Source organism: Rhinopithecus bieti, unplaced genomic scaffold, assembly GCF_001698545.2.
Source record: "Rhinopithecus bieti isolate Rb0 unplaced genomic scaffold, ASM169854v2 scaffold_25940, whole genome shotgun sequence".
Taxonomy (NCBI): domain Eukaryota; kingdom Metazoa; phylum Chordata; class Mammalia; order Primates; family Cercopithecidae; genus Rhinopithecus; species Rhinopithecus bieti.
In genome coordinates, this window is record NW_016811810.1 from 947,805 (window position 1) to 966,454 (window position 18,650).

The 18,650-nt window shown below is 46.7% G+C and overlaps 1 protein-coding gene across 1 annotated transcript in view; it reads right to left on the minus strand.

Moving 5' to 3' along the window:
* Positions 1-2,085: 2,085 nt before the first annotated feature.
* The window catches only part of AGO2 (argonaute RISC catalytic component 2), a 90,731-nt gene continuing 74,166 nt past the window's right edge, over positions 2,086-18,650 (minus strand). Inside the window, exons 17-19 of the mRNA XM_017895119.1 lie at positions 17,419-17,520; positions 14,367-14,566; positions 2,086-14,087 (exon numbers count right to left, since the gene is read on the minus strand). Coding sequence (XP_017750608.1) covers positions 13,979-14,087; positions 14,367-14,566; positions 17,419-17,520 — 411 coding nt within the window. The 3' untranslated portion in view covers positions 2,086-13,978. The remainder of the gene's footprint in view (positions 14,088-14,366; positions 14,567-17,418; positions 17,521-18,650) is intronic.

Sequence of the window (18,650 nt, forward strand, 5' to 3'; positions counted from 1 at the left end):
CCGGGTTTACGCCATTCTCCTGCCTCAGCCTCCCAAGTAGCTGGGACTACAGGCGCCCGCCAACTCGCCCGGCTAGTTTTTTGTATTTTTTAGTAGAGATGGGGTTTCACCATGTTAGCTAGGTTGGTCTCGATCTCCTGACCTCGTGATCCACCCGTCTCGGCCTCCCAAAGTGCTGGGATTACAGGCTTGAGCCACCACGCCCGGCCGATTTATATATTCTTAATACAAGTTATTTGCCTGATAGGAGATTTGCAAACATTTTCTCCCAGCCACTTTTCATTCTCTTAATAGCATTTTTTTTTTTTTTCCGAGACTGAGTCTTGCTCTTGTCACCCAGGCTGGAGTGCAATGGCACGATCTCAGCACACTGCAACCTCTGCCTCCCAGGTTCAAGTGATTCTCCTGCCTCAGCCTCTCGAATAGCTGGGATTACAGATGCGCACCACCATGCCTGGCTAATTTTTGTATTCTTAGTAGAGACGGGGTTTCACCGTTGGCCAGGCTGGTCTTCAACTCCTGACCTCAAGTGATCCACCCACCTCGGCCTCTGAAAGTGCTGGGATTACAGGCGTGAGCCACTGCGTCCGGCCTGAAGCATTCTTAAGGCACCGTAAGTATTTAAGATCCAATCATTCAGGGAACACTTACCCTTTCAGTTCCTCCTTGAACCAGGTGCCAGGTTGTTACAGTAGCTTCCTAACTGGTTCCCTCACACTGCCTACAGCCTTTCCTCTTTCCAACTTGCATACTGCTGTCAGATTATCAAAACGATTTTATGAAGATGAATCTTTTGCTCCCAGTTGCAAGTGTTAAATCATTACTGCTTCTGGCCATTCAATAAATGATGGTGAGATAGCGAGAATATAACAGAGGCCATATCAAGCGGGTATATTGCTGTAGATGAGTTTCTGTGTATTCTTCCGGTTTGACCAGCATGTCCCAGGGCCACTGGGCACAGAGGTGCTTGGTATACTAAGAATTCTGTAGTAAAGGGTTCTAGATACATTAAGAAAAAAGTAAATCTTGATTTTTGTTTAAAAAATAATACTGTGGAACAAGATAGATCAGAATATTAAGGTTAATTGCCTATGTGTTATGACTAGAGATAATTATCTGAATTTTCACATTTTCTGTAACATTGTTCTTAAAATTTGGAAACCTGAAATCAGGACAAAACCTTGGCCTGCCTTAGCAGTGACGTACAGCCTAGGGATTTGCTGCCATTTGGGGCTTTCTTAAGGAAAAGCCTGGCTGGGCGCGGTGGCTCACGCCTGTCATCGCAGCACTTTGGGAGGCCGAGGTGGGCAGATCACCTGAGGACAGGAGTTCAAGATCAGCCTGGCCAACACGATGAAACCCTGTCTCTACTAAAATACAATAGTTAGCCGGGCATGGTGGTGGCACAGGCCCGTAGTTCCAGCGACTCAGGAGGCTGAGGTGGGAGAATCGCTTGAACCCGGGAGGCAGAGGTTACAGTGAGCCGAGAGTCCACCACAGCACTCCAGCCTGGGCAACAGAGTGAGGCTCCATCTCAAAAAAAAAGAAAAGCTCCCTCTTCCTTTCCCAGCACGTCGTCTTGTCAGTACAGAGAGCAGAAGTCAAAAACAACCCAGTCAGGGTGTGGCCACCAGGGATTCGAGAGCAGTGCCAACGTTTGTAAACCTAGCCAGGATACAGTGACAAAGTGGCTGGCTAGGCTGAGAACCAGGACGGTGCCAGCTCAGGTTCCCACACTCAACACAGAACTCAGGACCTTGCTGGTGATGGGCTTAGCTGAATGGCTTCTTCATCCTTTTGCATGCTGCAAGAGCAGAAACGGCCAACTATCCGAGACACCATGGCTGTTCCCACTCGTCCAACTCACTCATGCCTGTGGTTCTCATCCCCGAAACCCAAATCCTTGGGTAATGCCCAGCTCTGCCAAGTACATTCTTCAAGGAACAGCCCCGTTTGTGGAACAGGGCTCTGGACTTCCATCCCTGAAGGCATGCTTCTGCCTTGGGAACTGGAATCATAACCTGTGCCGAAGGAAGCGCCTAAAGAAGTACGTGAGGAATTGAAGATTTTTAGAAGAGGCAGCTGTAAATAGGAGGACTTTTATTTAATTTTTTGCTGACATACTATGAGGCAAAACAAAATTGACACCATACAAAATAACTTTATAAAATATCATTCACATCATATTTTATCAGATTTACAGCATTCTGTGCATGTTAGGGGTTATGTAAGGAGGTGAAAAACACTATGCCAAACTTTTAGTATTAGTTTATATACACACAGTAAGAAACAAAACAAGTAACTGTTAGGTTTTCCATGAATTTATTGCAAAAATAGTGCAAACTACTTAACCTAGTAAGCTGTAAAAACAAACTAGAAAGGACCCAGCTAAGCTTAAACACGACAATAGATGCTCAGTTTCTCAGCATTTAGCTTTCTTCACCAGTTTTATCTTGACAATCAAGACCACTCCCCATCTGTTCAGTCTCGGGTGAGTGCTGAGGAGTAGAGAAATGTGAAGACGGGCCCTGGAGAGACCAGAGGCTCGGGCTGCCTGATTTCAGCAACACAGTTAGAATCATGCTACTTCCTCAATTGCAATTTTTCTGAGGTCTGTGTTGGGGGGGGAAAAAAGTGACATAATTTTTAACCTTGAGCTTAGAAATAAGTTATCCAACCTCTTGATGGCATGGAGAAACGAATTAAGAAAGCAGCATGAACAGAAAGGATTCAGAACATTATTGTCTGCTTATAAACATAGTATCCGCCTCCTCGGGTGTATTTGGCTAAAGTAATATTCTAATATAGGGCAACCTTCGAGCCAGATATTGCAGCAATTTTTTTTATTTTTTATTTTTTTAAGGATACTATATCCCTACAAGAGTAATTTTTAAATTTCTTTCAACAGTCTATTGGGGTCCAAAAGCATATATCTGAACAAAATAACAAAAGCAAAACAAAATGCTACATGTAAAACTAAAGAAATAAAATGCAGCATATTCAGGTTCTTTTTCTTGAGGTACCTATATAAATTTAATCACCTGCCCCAAAGTCCTCTCGTTAGGTTAAAACACACTGCGTCCTGGGGAGCCAATTGCCCGGCGCGTCTTATTACTGAGAAAGTGCAAGAATGCTGATCATCTTCTGCAGCATACTGAAGGATGATTTACTCTTTACAAAATAGAGCTTAAGTATCAACCTGATGGAAGTTAGAAAATTAAAAACATTAAGTAGAATCATCTATCTCTCTTTTATTTTGAGACCCTGCAGCAAAAAGCCTCCCAAATCAACTTCCAAAGTTCTGCCATTAAGGAATGTTGGTTCTCTTGTAAAATTCAGAGATCTCTTTAAAATAGTAAAACTATAGACTACAGGAAAGATCCCTAATTTTTATTTCTTATTGGTATAAAATCAAATTCTTAAGACTCCAAAATATTGTTACCTCCAAAGAATTAAGTAAAAAAAGATCGCCATAGTAGGAAAAGTCTAGAATTGTAAACTGCCAAATATAAAAGCATGGTAAGTCATCAACCTATCTCATTTTCTTACCTGTCAGAAAGCCTTCCTAACTTACAGGCACGCAGGGCCGCTGCTGAATGCAGGCCTCTGCCTCCACAAAGCCAGGAGCTCTGGCTCGCCCCTTTCTGTCCATGGCCATTAGCACCTCCACCAGGTAGGTCAGGAGAGATGAAATCGACAACAGTCCATTTGCTGCTTATGAAATAAACTCTTAGAAAATGTGCCAGAGGAAGAAGGGGCATGAATGGCTAGAAAAGCAATGATGAGGGTACATGGGATTTTTTTTCTGGCCGCCCCTTCACTGGCACAGAAAATGAAGTGATAAGCTATAAATATGTGCATAGAGGAGTTTGGACTTTATTGATTGTAAAATGTTAAGTTTGCTCTTGGACATTTTTTTTTTCTTTTCACAGGGGGGCAGTCGGGATTATAATACACTGCAGCAGTTGGCTGGGGAAAGTCTATCAAATTCCATGACCAATTGGACTTTTCTCCCCACCTGTAATATAAATAAAATATGTACTGTTTCATACTGATTTTGTTTTCAATGCATTGGGGTTCAACATAAAAGGCACAAATAAATAAAAATATCATTAAATAAACGGAAATTACAATTTCAAGTTTCATGTGGAGTTGTATCTCACTGTTTGGTTACTTTTTCCAATTAAATTTGACAGACTTAGTAATAGCACCCAACTGTTTAACTGAGGTAGATCCACATTGTAAAGAAAGCTGGGTCCCCTCCATTTTATCTCTAAATTTATGATACTTTTATCAAAACACAAAAATCCATTGAAATCATATGCAGAAGCGATGACAGGTGGTACTACCTGAAGAAAGCTTAGAACATGAGCAGGTTTGCAAATAAGACCTACGCCCAAACTGCACTCTCCATCAGCCACACAGAAATCTCAGACTGGAGGGAGGAAAAAAAAATAAACATTAAAACAAAACAAAACAAAAAAAACCCTGAAAGTCACAAGACTTTTAGAACAGGTCTTTTTAACTGTCACAGAAATGCACAATGGTCCATTTTCATCAAGCTATGGCCACAGCCAAGCTAGACGAGAGAGAAAGAGAGACAGAGAGAGAGAGACAGAGAGAGAGAGAGAGAGAGAGAAAGAGAGAGAGAGAGAGGCAGCGAGAGAGACAGAGAAAGAGAGAGAGAGAGAGACACAGAGAGGTGGGTCACTGAATGCTTCCCTTTAACTCCAGAAAAAATAACTTGAATTATGATACAGCATCTTGATCTGAACAGTTTACACTCACTCTGCCTAATATTTTTGCATACTCTGAAACTCACAAATTTAACATCTGATTAAGGCTTAATTTAAAGTGGCATTGCCACCTAGCATCATGCAAGCATGGACATCTTCAAGACACACAGCATGGTATTCAACTAAAGACAATGACATGAAGCCTCAGAATTGTATTTAGCAGGTACTATAATTTTATAATTAATTTTACAATTCATGTAGCAAATGGAAAATCATACAGAGAGGCCAATGTCTATAAATAAGAGTTTATACAGAAACTGTCAATTTACAAAACAGCACTGGATGGTTTCTATATTGCAAGCACAAGACATGGTCACATGGTTCCACTGTACAGGCAGAAACAAGCCCATAGACAATACATAGAGAGTACCACCTGAAACGAGGCCCTTGGAGCGGCTCAGCTTCTTAGAAAATAGTGAACTTTCAATGGTCATAATACATTTTGATTCAAAATGTCTTCTAAAATGTGTTCATTGTGGGGGAAAATTAAGAAGGGGCAAAATCCATCTATGGAACTTTTGAATTCATTTTGGTTCTTTTCAATTATTTTATAAAATAAAATAAAACTAGAAAATTGATAAAACTAAGGGTTAAAACCCCTCAATATGTATTAGGTAAGTAATCTGAAGTGTACCAGAGGTAAGAAAAAGCTGGATTTAGATACTACATTCTTTTCCTGTATTTAATGAGTAATTAGCCACTTTGCTGCACAGAAACTTATATTCTCTCAAAACTTTTTTTAAAAATAAAAACTTGCCTCTACAGTTACAAAACATGAATTCATACCTTTAACAACTACATTAAAATCCACTATCAAACTCAGGCCCGGAATTTCAACGCAACGCCACCCTCCATACTGTAGGATTTGAGTCGCGCGTGTCTGTTTGGCTTTGACGAGGAACTGGGATTGCCGCCACAGTGCTCCCTCTGCAGCCTGTGCCTCTGCGGAGGGAGAGGCCATTCCTTGCTTTTCAGGATGGTGGGCTGGGGAAGAAAGAGGGGAGGGCCAAGAGGAGCCACCAAGAAGAACTTTCTAGGTATTTAAGAAATAAGTATATGGGATTACTTCCCTGCTTAAAATCAATAAAATCACCCCTTGACAGGGAAAGGTGGTTTCTCATTAGGCCATTAGCCAAGAAACTGCTCAATACCTGGCTTGAAAAAGCTAGAGAGAAAAACTGCCCATTAGGTAAGTCAAAACTGGTGTCCTATATGCACAGCTCAAGGTGACATCACACCAAAGTAAGCGGTTTCCCAGGAAGTCACAAAACAGAGCAACAGTAATGAAGAGCATTCCAAAATAAGGGTCACAGGACTGAATAGCACCTTACAGCTGAGGACTTCACACACATTCTACAAAGACATGATTCCAATTCCTTCTTAAAAAATCTACTTCCATTACAATAAATATTCTTGTGAAGTGACTATGAGAACAAGACCACCAGGCTTTGCAGATGGTCATGGTCAACGTGGAAGAGATGGGTCTTGCACCAATCTCCTGCAATCCTGGCAGAGGTGGACTTGGTCAGGGTATGGGAAAAACCACAAGACTGGAACCAAGCGTTTTCCGCAATGAGACCAAGTGCGTCCCCCGCGGCTCCAGACCACATGGCATCACAGTTTACAAGTCAAGGGCTGAGGAGCGGAAAGAAAGCTTTCAAGGCTGGAGGTCCATGCCTGCCTTGTGGAATGGCACAGGCTTAGTTCCCCCAGAGAAACACAGCCCCAGTATGATTCTGAAAGGACACTGAGGACCGGACTTGAAAGGCACAGAATCTGAGACTGGGTCTTCCAGAACGCGATCAGGCTGGCACCGATGGAGACAGAGAAAGGCCTGGGCACCACTGGCTTCTTGGGACAGAGGGACCTGCCCTCTCCCACCCAAGACTGCGCACACAACTCCCAGAGTTCAAAGGAGTCCCGGACCCCTACACAAGCACCCCAATCTATGAAGTCGCCTGCCTTGTGCCCCGCTGGTCGGTGCTGTGGGGTGTTCTTGGGATCAACTCCCTCATTTTAAGGACCTTGAAGCTTCAGAAAGAACTGAATGAGAATGGCCCCAAAGTCCAGTTCCTGGAGACACTTGGGGGAAAGAGTTAATATTTGGTGTTTTAGCTTTAACTCTGAACTACTTAAATCCAAGGAGGTTTTAAATAGGAGATAATTCAGCCTCTTCCTACCTCCCAAAAGGGGGTTGGGGGGTGAGGCGAGGACTTAACCCTTTAGTCATACTACCCACAGCATTTAAAGACCTAACACATCTAAAATTTCCACACCAACCAATAAGATAGAAATGTGTTAACAAAAGCACCAGGAATCTTCAGTTCTCTCACTTCTGAGTAAATTCTCACAAACGCGAAGATGGTGGGAGAGCCCCAGCGCAGCGTTCCGGAGATGCGCGTGCAGGAACCTCGTGGTGGATCTGCGTGCCGCAGCTCCCATGACTGAGTCCAGGGGCGAGCAGCCGCGCAGTGTCCCCTCAAACACCCTGGACCAGATTCTGACGGCCCAAGGCCAGCCCAGCAGACCCAAGCAGCCAGTACCCTGGGTCAGCAGGCAGTGGGACACCCACGAGTGCCCAAGCCTCTTGAGTTCGTCCGCACGGAACAGTCTGGTGGTAGAATTACAAAACATTCTGAGAGAGACTGCAAAGGACACTTAGCTCTTCCGGAATTAAAGCACGCAACGCAGCATAAAAAGCATCGAAACCCCAAACAGCAGTGTTAAAGGCAACTGCTTCCAGGTAGTGACGCAGTAGAACCGCCGGGGCCAAACTCAGTCTCTGATGAGCAACCAACACGAGAACGGGACCACCTCCAAACACCCAGATGCCTCCAGCTGTAAACCATCGCCCGCCAACTCAGAAGTAAACTCATGGAGAAACCGGGGCGAGTGCTAACCTGAAGATCGGGGAACACAGGGAACCCAAAGAAAGAAGAGAAGGAGGCCCGGGCCCGCAGCACAGTGTAGGGAAAAATGACATTTCTGACAGCAAAGTGGTTAATCACAGGGAGGGGTGTTCAGGGCCTCCCAGGACCGACTTCCCGCAAGTCAGCATCAGACGGTCCACTGCACCACTAGTGGGAACTTCTACTTCAAAACACCAGCTGTGGGCCCTGTGTTCTTTCAAACAAAGGGCCCTGGATTTGAACAGAATGCTTTGTTTTCAACCCTTAGTTTGTTTTGCAGTAGGGAGTGAGAGTAACCCAAGGTCCCAAAGTCAAAGGCCAATTACATCTGCATTGTCCTTGAAACCATGCAACTATTTTAAATGTATTATTTGCACGACAGTCGGTGTTGAAGCACCTTTGTGATTTTACAGAGGGTATAAAAGGGAGGAGAGGACAGAGGAGGCCATTTTCAACCCATTCGTAAAGCAGAAAAAAAAGTGCTTTCTTATATTAAACAGGAAAGTGAAAAGCCAGGCAGGACACAGGCTGTTTCAAGCTTTTGCCACACACAGACCTGTGCAGGCTCCTGCCAGCCTGAAGGACAGCATGCTGTCCCGTGCAGAGAACCCTCCCATGCCACTCGTGCCAGTCGTAGAATCCTAGAATCTCAAAGCTGCGCAGCATGGAGGTGACCCTGGTCCACCTGACACAGCAGAGGAGGAGGGGCTGCCCGTGGGTCACAGTATGGCACACACATTTTCAAGCCAGAACTGAACAGACAGATGTTCACAATTCAGTTTATTCAGGCAACATATTGGCTGTTTTCAGTGTGGACAGCTACACTTAAGAGCAAACATGATGATCTATTGAGAATTCAGAGGTAGCCTTTATCTGCATTTTTTTTTTTAAACTAAAAGGTATTTAGGAACCACCTTCTGTAGTGATTTGGCTAAGCCAATACATTCACTTTAGACAATAACATGGCAAAACATACTGAAAGAAGCATAAGCGAGGGCACCGTAATGGCACTGGTGTGACTTGGACACACACACAGACTGGTCTGGGCTGAAATACTTCTTGCTGGGGGTGACACAGGGTAGCCTGACCACAGAGTGACACACGGGGGCTACAGCACACACTGCTACTCTAGCAAAACAACGGGCACAAATGACAGCTTTGACACAACAGTGACCTCATGGCTTTAAAATGACTCTGACCACAGAGACGCAAGGAGGCCCTCGCGTCCTAGTAGCAGGCGGAGCAGATGCCTCCCATCCGGACTGGCCCAGGCAGGGTGGAACTCGAAGACCATGCTTTGGAGAGCCAACGTAAGCGACGAGGAATCAAACAGACCACAGCAGTGTTCACAAGACTGTAATGAGTCTGCTTAGGACTAAATCATCAGGCACCAAGAGACCATGTTCTCCTAGTATGTGAAAGATCTAAAACTTCCCTTCAAAAGAAAAAGAAAATGAGGCGAACTTGTCCTTCATAAATGGTCAACAGATACGAAGCTCAAGGGCGGCACAGAGTTAAGTCCATACAACTCTAACACATAATACTGAATACGAGGCAGTGTCTCCACAAGAGAGCCGTGTGGTGCATTCATATCACTTCTCCTAACATAAATCTATTTACAGTCATCTCAAACGAGTACAGCAGATGCAAAGTGGGACATCGTAAAAAGGAGTTGTCAAAAAATCAGTGCAATTCTTTTGAGTGGAAGATTTTCCTTACAGAAAAGGGTCAGCATGTGTGTGTAACAGGGGCACCCCCAAGACCAAATCCCAGGTGCACTGCGTCTGCACCGAAGAGCGTCATAGCAGACGCAACTGCTGGCGCGGCGGCGAGCGCGCCGCTTCTCGGTCACTTTGGGGAAGGACTTCAAACATAAAATACTCGAGTTCTGCAAGTGAGGCGCATGAGCACTGAGGGAGTTTCTGTTTCTATTTATTGTACATTCCTTTTCTCATGAGCGTGAGAGATGGGTCAGAGAGAGGTCACAGGAAAATGTCGTATGGCTTGTCTGGGCCACTGGGATTGTCCACTGTCTGGATTATGTCGACTTCTAAAGCTCCTCCTAATGGAACTGCCTTATGTGTAGAAAATGCCCATGAAAATCCTTTAAACTGTCCAGCGGGTCACAGTCCCGCCGAAGGACTCAACCAGCTCCCAGAGGTGCAGGGAGCAAGCCACGGGCCACCCGCACGGGCAGCCGAGAAGCCGCCCCAGCCCCAAAGGCCTCCTGGGGACACTCTGTTGTCCCGGCAGCCTGACGTGTGGCCAGTCTATCCTTAGCATATTGTATCAAATATATAATTTGACTGAAAAACTGCCTTGTAAAAATAAAATTTAAACCATCCCGCAGATCAATGTAAAATTACATTGCTGCATATATAAGAAAACAATTCATCCAGAAAATCACATTTGTGGCTTTCAAAAATAAATCATCCAGCAAACTTGAAGGTAAACATTAGGTAATTTATAAAAGTTGGGGAAATCATTTCTATCACATCCATTAGGTACCACATGCACTGGAATATCTGTGTCGGCCAAACCAAACCAGAGCAGAAAGGAAAAAATAAATAGCAATATTTGCATTTAACAGCAATAAAAGTAACAAATAACAACAACAGTAAACCCCACCTACTAACCCCACTGCAGGAACTGAACTGACACGATGTGTTCTAACGGGCGCTGAGCCACCGGGGTAAACATCAGTGATAGCAGTTTGGGTCAGCCTCAAACAAACGGCGGAGGGCACTGCCCGCTTCCGACAGTTCCCTCTTGGGCAGGCTGTACGATGGGCACGCATCGTTCGTGGTTCTAGAGTGCAAACGTTCATTCAAAGGAGTGTGACACCACCACCGAAAAGCAACATCATCTTGAAGAGAAAAGGGAGACCCGAATGTGCTATAAAATGTCTGCATGTAAAGACTGCTTGAACCAGAGAAAACCAAAACTGAAGGAAAACAATCCCTTTCTAAAAGTACAGCTATGCCCAGTTTTACAAAATTCATCCAAACCAGGAAAATCTGAGCTTTGGACACACAAACAACAGGATGGTGGCTTTGCGTCACCGCAGGGCTCTCACACACGAGGGCAGCTTTCCACGGCTCCCCTGGTGTTCGTTAATAGATTCGTCATTACAGCAAGAACTTGTCAGATGCGGTAGGTTAGTGGTAAAAGGATGGGAGTACATCAGTGTTTTTAAAAAGTGAACATGTAAAAAATACCAGGAAGAGTCCCAGTACAGGAATCGAATCAGGAGACCTCTTTTAAAGAGATGAGATAAAATCCCAGTTTTCTTTTAAACAAACCCAGACTTCTACAACATAATTTTCACATTCAGTTTGCTTAAAGCAAGGCACACCTTACTTAACAGTGGGATGGGGACAAAGCCAGCGAGTGGGCACCCCTCAAATCTCAACAGGCCCGGGCGGGCAGCATTGGACAGGGAAGGATGGTGAGGCCCCAGGCACCCACAGGATCAGACGATCAGATGCCAGGGAAGGGGCTGCCTCTGGCTTCCACGTGAACAGGGCTGGGACTTACCCTACTGTACTTTGAGGTTTTACACTGTCTCAAAATTTATCCTAATAATGCAGGGATTGGTAAAAATTTGAGAAAACAATTGTTTACCTGAGAAATTGTAACTACAGCCATTTAAACTCTGAATCATCAGACATGTACAAAGGTATTCAGCTGACCCAGCTGGAGATGTTTGGTCTATTAATGTTTTTAGTATTAAAAGTTTTATAAAACAAGCATAGGGCTATAAAAAAGTACCCTTCTCAAAGTACTCTGGCCCACTAAAAAGAAAACTTTTCCTTCAAAATGATTAAAAAAAAAAATTGTAGTCCTACTTTTCTGCCAGCCCAGTCTGTCCCAGGCATCTGCTCAGGAAGCACCTCCTCCCTGCCGGGTGCTGCCAGAGCTGGGTCCTCAGACCCCAGGGAGCCCAGGGCTGCAGGCCATCGCTTAGACACAGATGCCCAGGCCAGCCCTGAAGTACGCACTCAGGAGGTGGCAGCAGGCCCACAAATCTGCATTTTAAACAAGAACCACCATCCCCCAGACAGAGAGCCTGATGCAGGTGCAAGAAACACACCTTCGAGACACATAGTTCCAGATGATTCTAGAAATGGCTGGAAACTAATTTCCGATTTGAAAAGTTACTAGTCACAAGATTCCCTCCTTAGCTTGAATGCGTCTGTTAATTTAAGCTAAGAGCATGTCTGTATCCTTCTGAAAACAGGAGAAAGTGCCACTTGCCAATAAAACAACAGGGAATTGCGATTTCTTAGAGTGGGGCTTCTGTCATTTAAAAAGGTTTAAAAAAAAAATACAGCCAGAAGAGACTAATGCCATTAATAAGACACTCACACACACACAGGGACACACGCGTGCGTACACACACACACCACTCTGAGTACACGTCTTCACAAATAATAGTCATCCCTTTGTCATTGCCGCCAACATCCAGGCGAGGTGTCCGGCGACCCCCCACCCGCGGCCTGCTGCCCCTCCTGCTGCCTCCGAAGCAGCTGAGCACAAAGGCGGAGGGGGTGCCGCGCAGCAGGAGGCAGCTCCTTTGGCACCCCACCCCACCACAGTGCCGAGGTAAGTGTCGCACAGGGCCAGGGAGGGAACAGCAGCAGGAAGGGGGATCTAAGGAGCGCACAGCAGCACTAGGGGAGGCTCGCCTCCTTCCTGACGCCTCTACACGGAACACGGATTTGAGTCTTACTAAAACTGTGTACAGAGACAAAAAGCGCACTCAGCACAAACAGAGTTGTCTGTTGTTAGCCTTCAAAATTGTCCGCAGTGTCAGTCTTAGTGCAACAGTTTCTAGACTGGCAACCCCACGCCTGGGGCCCCAAATGCAAACCCCAGAAGAATGGCCTATGCCTTCTGCTGGCCCTGCCATCCTTGGGCCTCCCAGGGCCAGGCAGCCTCCTTCGCTGTGACTGACAGCCTCTCGCCCAGCAGAGCCACCACCGACAGCTTTCTACAAATCTCAGTGCATAGATCTATGAAAGTCATCTGACAAAAGCGCACACGGAGAGGAGTGCGTCCCGACACACGAATGTGTTTCCCAGCAATGCAAGAATAAATAATTTCCACTTGTGCTTCATCAGCTGAGTGAGTGACACAGGGGGATGAGGCGGCAGGGAGGGCGGCGAGCGGCACGGAGAGCATACCCGCCCCTCCCGTGGGTACACGCTGCACAGTCTCCACGGGGGGAAGCAGGTTGCTGTCACATTAAGTTAACTGCATATTCCTGTCCTTAAGCACTAAGAACTGAGAGGCGGTCTCGTCTCCAGGCTCCAAAACACTCTTGATATGCTAAACAGATCACAGAAGCACCCCACAGTCAATAAAATGAAAAAACAGCATCTATCTATCACATTAATACTGCAAACCAGATATATATAATTTTCTCTTACATTAAAGACATAACAGTGAAAAAGGATTGTACTGTATTCATCACCACAGACCCGTATTCTTTAAAAACTTTGGAAAATAAATGTCACAGTCCTATAGGACAAATCTGATGATTAGACTGTCAGTATATTGTCTTTTTTCTTTTTTTAAATACATTTTTATTAAAATGGCACTTGTCTGCCAACCTCTCTGGACCTGGAAATGCTGTAAACACATGGGGCCCACCTTCTGCCACTGCTCCTTAGTTCAGGCCAGGTGAAGGGCAGTGCTGGCAGAACACGGCACCTGCGGAGGCCTCTGCATGGCCACCAGCCCTCGGTCAAGGACCTTGGGTGAGCCACGCCAGCGGCACACGAGCATCGCCTGGAAATCAACTTTAGTGACAACATCAGAATGTTCAAGGCTTTAAAACCACAATTGTGTTTTGTGTTGCTTTCACTCTCAGAAGATTCACAGCTAGTTTGAGCCCATCAATTTCATAGAGAATCATGTATTAAAAACAAGTAAATTGAATGACCAAATAAATTAAAAATGTTTTAAAGCCCTGAGTTCATAGACTGGTTTTAGATTTTTAGGAAACACGGGACTCTATTTTAATAAGCAGCTTATAGATTTTAGCAAACCATATTTCCTATGACATTGGGTTCTCATACAGGTCTGCAGTTCAAAATCCAAGTGTGAAATCTGGGACGGAAGGCATTCTGGAAAACGGAGAATCTAATAAAATCAATGACGTCTCATGTTCAATGCTGGCTGTCATGGAAGGGCTGGCCATCTGTTGGTCTGAGTGTAGCTGGTCTCGTGAATCCCACTCGGTACACAATCGCTAAACACTAAAACATGTCAAGCAAAGTACATGGTGCGCAGAGTGTCTTGGTGAACCTGGACCGCCTTGGCCAGTGCTTGGTGGTCTCGCCCGTTACTCTGCCCAGAGGTATGGCTCCCTTCAGCACTGCAGGGATGAGAGAGACAGAGAATGAGAATGTGCAGCCTTAATGCACGACGAGGCGGTGCGTCGATAACTAAGTCGGGATGGCACGGCAGGAACCTGGGGGAGGGGAGAGTCCCATGCTGCCGGCCATGCCACTGATAAGGCCTTCTAGGGTGCTGGCTCCAGCTGCTGGGGCCCTGCTGCTTCCCCGGCAAAGCAGCTTTTTCCCGGAAAACCAGCTGCCAACACCCGTGGCAAAAACTACCGCCGCTGTGGCCTCCAGGCAGGAATACCGCTCACCTGTCATGTTCCTTATCCACCAGGTGGTACCTGGCCCGGAAGGCCACCAGGTGGGCGTAGTATGCTGGCGCCGGGATGGACACGGAGCGTGTGCAGCGCACGTAGGTGTGACACAGCTGGTAGGTGAGGATCTGCAGCTCGTCAGAGGAGAAACGATTGTCGTCCCAGAGGACGTGATAGTGCGAAGGCCTGCTTGTTCCCTAAAAGCAGATCAGAAGATTAGACAGCTGGACTTGCATAAAATCTTGAAAAGGATACTGTGGAAGAAGATTTATATTAAAAATGCATCATAGGCCGGATGCGGCAGCTCACGCCTGTAATCCCAGCACTCTGGGAGGCCGAGGCGGGCGGATCACGAGGTCAGGCGTCTGAGTCCAGCTTGGCCAACATAGTGAAACCCCGTCTCTACTAAAAAATACAAAAAAATTAGCCAGGCAATTGTGGCACGCGCCTGTAGTCCCAGCTACTTGGGAGACTGAGGCAGGAGAATCGCTTGAACCCAGGAGGTGGAGGTTGTGGTGAGCCGAGATCCCGCCACTGTGCTCCAGCCTGGGCAACAGAGAGAGACGCCTCCGTCTCAAAAAAAAAAAAAAAGTATCATAACTACATATAGTAAATGGCCCCATATGTGTAAAACTGTACACATTTATTTACACACAGAAAAATCATAGCAAAGATATAAAGCAGGCTGGGTGCAGTGGCTCACGCCTGTAATCCAAGCACTTTGGGAGGCCGACACGGGCAGATCACGAGGTCAGGAGATTTAGACCATCCAGGGTTTCATGCAGGTGAAACCCTGTCTCTAGTAAAAATACAAAAAATTGCTGGGCGTGGTAGCAGGTGTCTGTAGTCCCAGCTACTCGGGAGGCTGAGGCAGGAGAATAGTGTGAACCCGGGAGGCAGAGCTTGCAGTGAGCTGAGACTGTGCCACTGCACTCCAGCCTGGGGGATGGAGTGCAACTCCGTCTCCAAAAAAAAAAAAAAGATATAAAGCAATATGAAAGTGGACGTAACAAGGACAGTGCCATTTGTGTATCTTACTTTTATATAATTGATTTATAACAGCAAGAAAAAGACCTATAACAAAAGTTACACATTAGGCCGGGTGTGGTGGATCACGCCTGTCATCCCAGCACTTTGGGAGGCCAAGCCGGGCAGATCACCTGAGGTCAGGAGTTCGAGACCAGCCTGGCCAACATGGCGAAACTCCCTCTCCACTAAAAATACAAAAATTAGCCATATGTGGTGGCGTGCGCCTGCAATCCCAGCTACCCAGGAGGCTGAGGCATGAGAATCGCTGTAACCCGGGAGGCAGAGGCTGCAGTGAGCTGAGTATGTGCCACTGCACTCCAGCCTGGGCGACAGAGTGAGACTCCGTCTAAAAAAAAAAAAAAATTACACATTAGCAGTAACCTTGTAGAAGTGAGAGTCTGAACGTGAGTACCATTTTACACACCTCCTGCGGCTGGAGATCCTTTGAAATGAAAGCAGCACTAGCTGCTGACTGCGGGCCTCTCTGCCACCGCTGCCTGCCTGCCCGCCTCACCGCCTGCTCCACCTGCCAGCCTCCCAGGCCCTTCCGACAACAACCTGTCCAGCAGAGTCCCTGCTACCTGCTCTGTGTCTAGCCCTGTGCTGAGGCCCCTGGTGCTGGTGGGCAGTGGAACGTTCGTCCCCGATGCTCCACTGCACACGCTCTGGTACCCCTTTCCTGGTGTGTGACTGGTGGCTGTCCCAGGGGCCTGGGGGAGTGAGGGCATCTGTCTCCATGGGTCTACTAAGGACACAGCAGCAGTGGCAGCCTTGGGCCATAAACAGCTCACCACAGAAGCATCGCCCATTAGAAAGACTTTGGGTAGAAAGTTCAAGGAGGAGTTTGCCCAGGAAACACGCCCGGGAGGCCCTGGTGGTTGAGGCTCCCCCACCAGGAGGGAACCCTGAACAGAGGGCACACACAGGCAGGGCATAGCCCCAGGCCCATCTCACCAGCCCTGGCAAAGCAAGCCAAAACTGGGACAGGCGCTTTGCACCAAGAAGCACCACAAACCCTGCACGCACTCCATCGCCTGCTTCTCAACAGCAGAACCCACTCTCAACCCTTCCAACAGCAGAACCCCCTCTTAGCTCCCAGGCTGCAGGCTGGACCTGTCCACAGGCCACGACTCACCAGCCCCTATTCCTTCTCTGTCAGGCATGTGAACAACGTGACATTTTAAAATATTTCCAATGGAATATTAAAGGTATGTAAAAGTTCATAGCAAATCCTCAAACTCTAGGGTTCAAATCCTTTGGGAAGGGATATTCAAGTCCTTACTTATACTTTGATAAACCAAAAGCACCTCTGGTCAAGCTCTCTGCAGGCAGGGATGACACGTGACTAAGGTTCCTCCTGTCCCCAGGCTGAGGCTCTGCAGAGCCAGGGTGGGGCAGCTCCTACCACGGATGTGGTGCTCCTGCACCTGCTCCCGTCAATGCTCACAAGAATCGCCTTCGGCCAGATGGGGGTCCCTTCATGAAGGAACCCAGGAGAGCCTCGAGGTGATAACCAACACCATGGCAATCTTCTCTGAGTGCCCAGTCCTTGGCTGGAGTCTGGCCCTGACCAGTGATTGCGCGAAGACGGGACGGCAAGGCTGACCGCGCCAAGTGCTCGTGACCCAACACCGAGGCTGCCCCACGTGGCCCCTACAGCAGCTTCCCAATGGCCTTCCCAGCTGCCACCCCACGGCAGCCTGAGTGCCTCATTCCTGCTCAGACCTCACCAAGCTCCAGCCGCACCACATCCCCAGCTCCCCAGGGGCCCTGGTGCTCCCTGCTCCTCAGCCCTACCAAATGGGACTTCCTTCCTCTGGGAGGTCCATGCTGACCATCTCCCAGCCCCCCACCCCCACCCCAGCACCGGGCACAGCCTGGGTTTCCTGGTTCCCCGGCTACTGGCTATCTGGGCCCTACACACCATGTCCCACGTGCCAGCCAGAGGGCAAGTGTTTGTTGAATGTGGGGATGACACGGCAGACGGCCAGGACTGTCCAAAGGGGGCTCCCGTCCTTACCTGGATGCCAGCGTGACTACACAGGTAGAAGTCGAACTCGGTGGGGTGGGTGATTTTCGTGTCCACAGTCGTGCCTGCTGGAATGTTTCCACTTTTCCCGACCTTCGGCAACACAGGCATCTCGTTAGACACGGCCAGGGACCGGCAGAGCGAGCAGGCGAGCCAGGCAGCCGCGTTAGACACGGCCAGGGACCGGCAGACCGAGCAGGCAAGCCAGGTAGCCGCGCCGCCCACTGGCCAGGGTGCCCTATTTTGAAGTTTTTAAATTGGCTAATACAGGTAATTGGGAGTATAATGTTAAATAAAATTTCACAAGTGCTAACCACCAAGTTAAATTAGCGAATGTTCTATGTGGGCTGGGGTTATTTTCTACCAACTCTCATGAAGGCCCATGAAGTTAAATGCAGTCGTCGCTGCAGAACGTGCCTTTCATGCCTTAAGAGTCCCTCACTACTGTTGGTGCTGTTTTGATTTGAGGTCAAGATGGAAACTGTTACCAACATACAAATTTAAGCTAAACCAGGTGACTGGCTGCGGACAAGCCCTCATCCGAGCACAGGCACACCAGCGCTCCAGGCAGAGGAGCTGGGAGGCTCTGAACGCTGTCAGGAGCCCCTGTGCTCTGCTGGTGGCTTGCTCCCAGCACCTGAGAGAGCAGGGCGGCTCCATTAGAGACTGTCCCAGAGGCCAGGGCGATACATAGAACCATTCAATGGTTTAATTACAAGGTCACAAGCATGGACCAAAAAGCCAGTCGAGATGCACGCATGGCCACCACAGCAGCAAACCCCCATCCCACAAGCCCCGCTCCAGCATTTAGCAGGGTCCCTGATGAATTTTTTTTTTTAGTTGTACAAATTTTAAATATATATACAAAAAAGAATCTCCAGTGTGCTCCCTTCTTTGCAACCTTAAAATATATATATATTAATATATAAATGAGTAGTGATAGGTGATTAAGGATATATTTTATATTATATTAGGGTAGTGAGGGTTATATGTGATTATGTTTTGTTGTATATATATGAATTATGTATACGTGTGGATGGTTTTTTGGGATGTTATTTATATAAATATATTTAGATTGATTTATTTTTATATATAAATTATATAATATATATTTTATATATAAATATATATATATTTATATATAAATATATAATATATATTTTATATATAAATTTATATAATATATATTTTAATATATATATAAAATATTTTATATAAAAAAT